Source organism: Ceratina calcarata, unplaced genomic scaffold (assembly GCF_001652005.2).
Source record: "Ceratina calcarata isolate Rehan_Ccalc_2016 unplaced genomic scaffold, ASM165200v1 scaffold3037, whole genome shotgun sequence".
Lineage (NCBI taxonomy): Eukaryota > Metazoa > Arthropoda > Insecta > Hymenoptera > Apidae > Ceratina > Ceratina calcarata.
In genome coordinates, this window is record NW_017152875.1 from 1 (window position 1) to 3,295 (window position 3,295).

The window sequence follows — 3,295 nt, forward strand, 5'->3', positions numbered from 1 at the left end:
GGAACGTTATTAAAGACTTGAAAATTATAATACGCGGAACGAATCGTATTAATTCATATACCCCTTACACGATCCCGCAAATTGGTGACCCCGACGTGATCGTGAAAAGTGGTGTTAATGTGGTAGATTGGTGTTTATTCGTCTTTCAAGTTTCCGTGGACTCGGGTGTGTGTCGCGCCGCGTGAGTTCGGGCGATTCGTTCATTAATTATTACCGTATACGGACATTGTTTGAACATTTAAAGACATTTTCTAGACGTTAAGGAATAAATATTTTTACGATTAGTGTTGTACAATCGATATTAGTTGAGACAATGGAGACTAACTCGGCAGCAACCGTTTCCACTGCGTCTTCAATAGATCGTGTCGCGGTACGGATCCCAGATTTCTGTCCCGCTGATCCAGAGATGTGGTTTTGCATGATCGAACGAAGCTTTGAGGCGTCTGGTGTGTCGGTGGAAAAAACTAAATTCGGGTATATACTAGGCGCGTTAGACCCGCGTTACGCAGCAGAAGTGCGTGACATTATCGTAGATCCGCCTGACAGTGAACCCTATCAAAAGCTCAAGTCCGAGCTGATTCGTCGGTTAAGTTCGTCGCAAGAGCAGAAGACACGCAGATTATTGGAACTCGAGGAAATGGGTGACAGGAAGCCATCTCAATTTCTTAGACACCTGCGCGGATTAGCAGGTAATGCGGTATCCGACGCGGTTTTACGGACCCTTTGGATGGGTCGCCTACCCACCAGTATGCAGGTAATCTTGGCGACACAGAAGGATGTCGAGCTAAACCTTGTAGCGGATCTAGCCGATGCTATTGCGGATACACTGTCCCCTCGTACCATGATCGCCGAGGCAGCTCCGTCATCTAACAAGTCCAATCAGGATCGTCAGGATTTGGAGGCCTTAATAAATACGAAAATGGCCCAATTAACGGTGTCTTTAAGGCAGGAAATATTAGCTATGCGCCAAGAATTCGGCAATGACGAACGGTTTTCACGCAGATCTGGAAATCGTCGATCTGGTTCAAATATGCGGTCGCGATCTCGTTCAGCCGCTCGGCGCCGTCATGATAGTGCGGGTTTATGCTGGTACCATAACAGATTCGGTAATAAGGCGAACAAATGTATTCAACCATGCACGTGGAGCGGACCTGCCGTGGGAAACGACCAGGGCAGTCGTTAATGGCGGCAGCCGATCCTTGCCCTGTGTCTGGCCGCCTTTTTGTTACGGATCTTGTAACTAGAATTCAATTTTTAATCGATACTGGAGCGGACCTTTGTGTTTTTCCGCGTCGTTTAATGCACGGACATCATGAGAAGTCTTCTTATGAGTTAGCTGCTGCGAACGGTACAGTCATTAATACATACGGCACCACGACACTCACGTTGAATTTGGGTTTGCGCCGCGAATTCATATGGAGATTCGTCATTGCGGATGTCTCCAAGCCCATCATCGGAGTGGATTTCTTGTCCCACTTCGATTTGATGGTAGACATCCGGAATCAGCAATTGGTGGATCGGACAACTTCATTAACTACCCGAGGTCGATCGACAGGCTCAACGAGAGGTTCAATTAAAACTGTAAGTGGCAATTCAATCTTTCATCAACTTCTTGCAACGATGCCAGAGATTACGAGGCCAGGAGGTGTGCCGGTTGAAATCAAACATTCAACAATGCATTTCATCTCGAGACCTTCCCCGGACCACCGGTTTCATGCAAACCGCGACGTCTTGCACCTGGCAAGCTTAAGGCAGCGAAGGAAGAATTCCAGGTTATGATGAAGCTGGGAATAGTTCGTCCTTCGAAGAGTTCTTGGTCATCTCCACTTCATATGGTTCCCAAAAAAGGTGCTGATGAGTGGAGAATGTGCGGAGATTACCGTGCACTTAATGCACGAACCGTACCTGATCGTTACCCAGTTCGACACATTCAAGATTTTGCACAAGCTTTGCGGGGTAAGAAAATATTCTCCACTATTGACTTAGTTCGAGCCTATAATCAAATTCCTGTCGCCCCGGAAGATGTGCCGAAAACTGCCATTACGACACCATTCAGTTTATTTGAATTTCCTTTTATGTCATTCGGACTTCGAAATGCCGCGCAAACTTTCCAACGGTTTATAGACGGAGTGCTCCGAGAATTCGATTTTTGTTTTCCATATATCGACGATATTTTAGTAGCATCAGACTCACCGGAAGAACATCTTCATCATTTGAAGATCCTATTCAACCGTTTGAAGGAATTTGGAATTATCATTAATTCAAGCAAGTGCCATTTCGGAAAACTCCAGGTCAAGTTTCTTGGGTACTTGGTGTCTGAAAAAGGCACGCAGCCGCTACCTGACAGAACCGAAGTCATTAAAGCGTACCCTTTTATTTACTTTTTTAATTAATTATCGAGAATTACTTGCAATTTATCTGGCCATCAAGCAGTTTAGACATATGGTTGAGGGCCGAACGTTTACTATATTTACCGATCATAAACCAATTACTTTCGCTTTTAAACAAAAGATCGATCATTGTTCCCCAAGATAGTTTAGATACTTGGATTTTATAGCGCAGTTTTCTACTGATATTCAACATATTGCTGGAAAAGATAATGTTGTCGCTGACGCATTGTCTCGAATTGAAGAACTTAACGATAATTTGGACTTTGAGACTTTGGCTAATTCGCAGTTGCAAGATAGAGAGATTCAAGACCATCTAAACGAAGAATCATCGTTGCAATTAAAAAAACTCGTGATTCCCGGAACGTCCACAGAGATTTTCTGTGATATTTCTACCAATGTAGCTAGACCGTTTGTTACACAACCATTTCGTCGCAGGGCGTTTAAAATCGTTCACGGTTTAGCGCATTCTGGAGTCAAAGCGACGATCAAACTCATGACTCAACGTTATGTTTGGCCGTCAATTAGAAAAGACGTTCGAGAGTGGACACAGAGTTGTATCCAATGCCAGAAGACGAAAATATCGAGACATGTGGTTTCACCAGCGGGTTCTTTCGATCCTCCTACCGCAAGATTTCAGCACGTGCATGTGGACATTGTTGTACTACCTGTCTCAGAGGGTTACTGATATTGTCTGACCTGTGTTGACAGATTTACCCGTTGGCCGGAAGCTTTTCCGTTGCCTGATCAGGAGGCCGCAACAGTGGCCCGAGCATTTTATGAGGGTTGGATCGTCCGTTTCGGAGCGCCTCTTCGGATTACTACTGACCAGGGCCGTCAATTTGAGTCCAAGCTTTTTACATGTTTGAATATTGCGACAGGTACCGCACATTATAGAACAACAGCAT

At 44.9% G+C, this 3,295-nt stretch overlaps 1 protein-coding gene across 1 annotated transcript; it reads left to right on the forward strand.

Annotated features, from left to right (window-relative positions):
* Positions 1–38: 38 nt before the first annotated feature.
* LOC113464226 (uncharacterized) lies at positions 39–2,217 on the forward strand. The gene has a single exon (XM_026812964.1). It carries the CDS (start codon positions 314–316, stop codon positions 1,181–1,183), a length of 870 nt encoding a protein of 289 aa, XP_026668765.1. The 5' UTR covers positions 39–313; the 3' UTR covers positions 1,184–2,217.
* Positions 2,218–3,295: the final 1,078 nt, after the last annotated feature.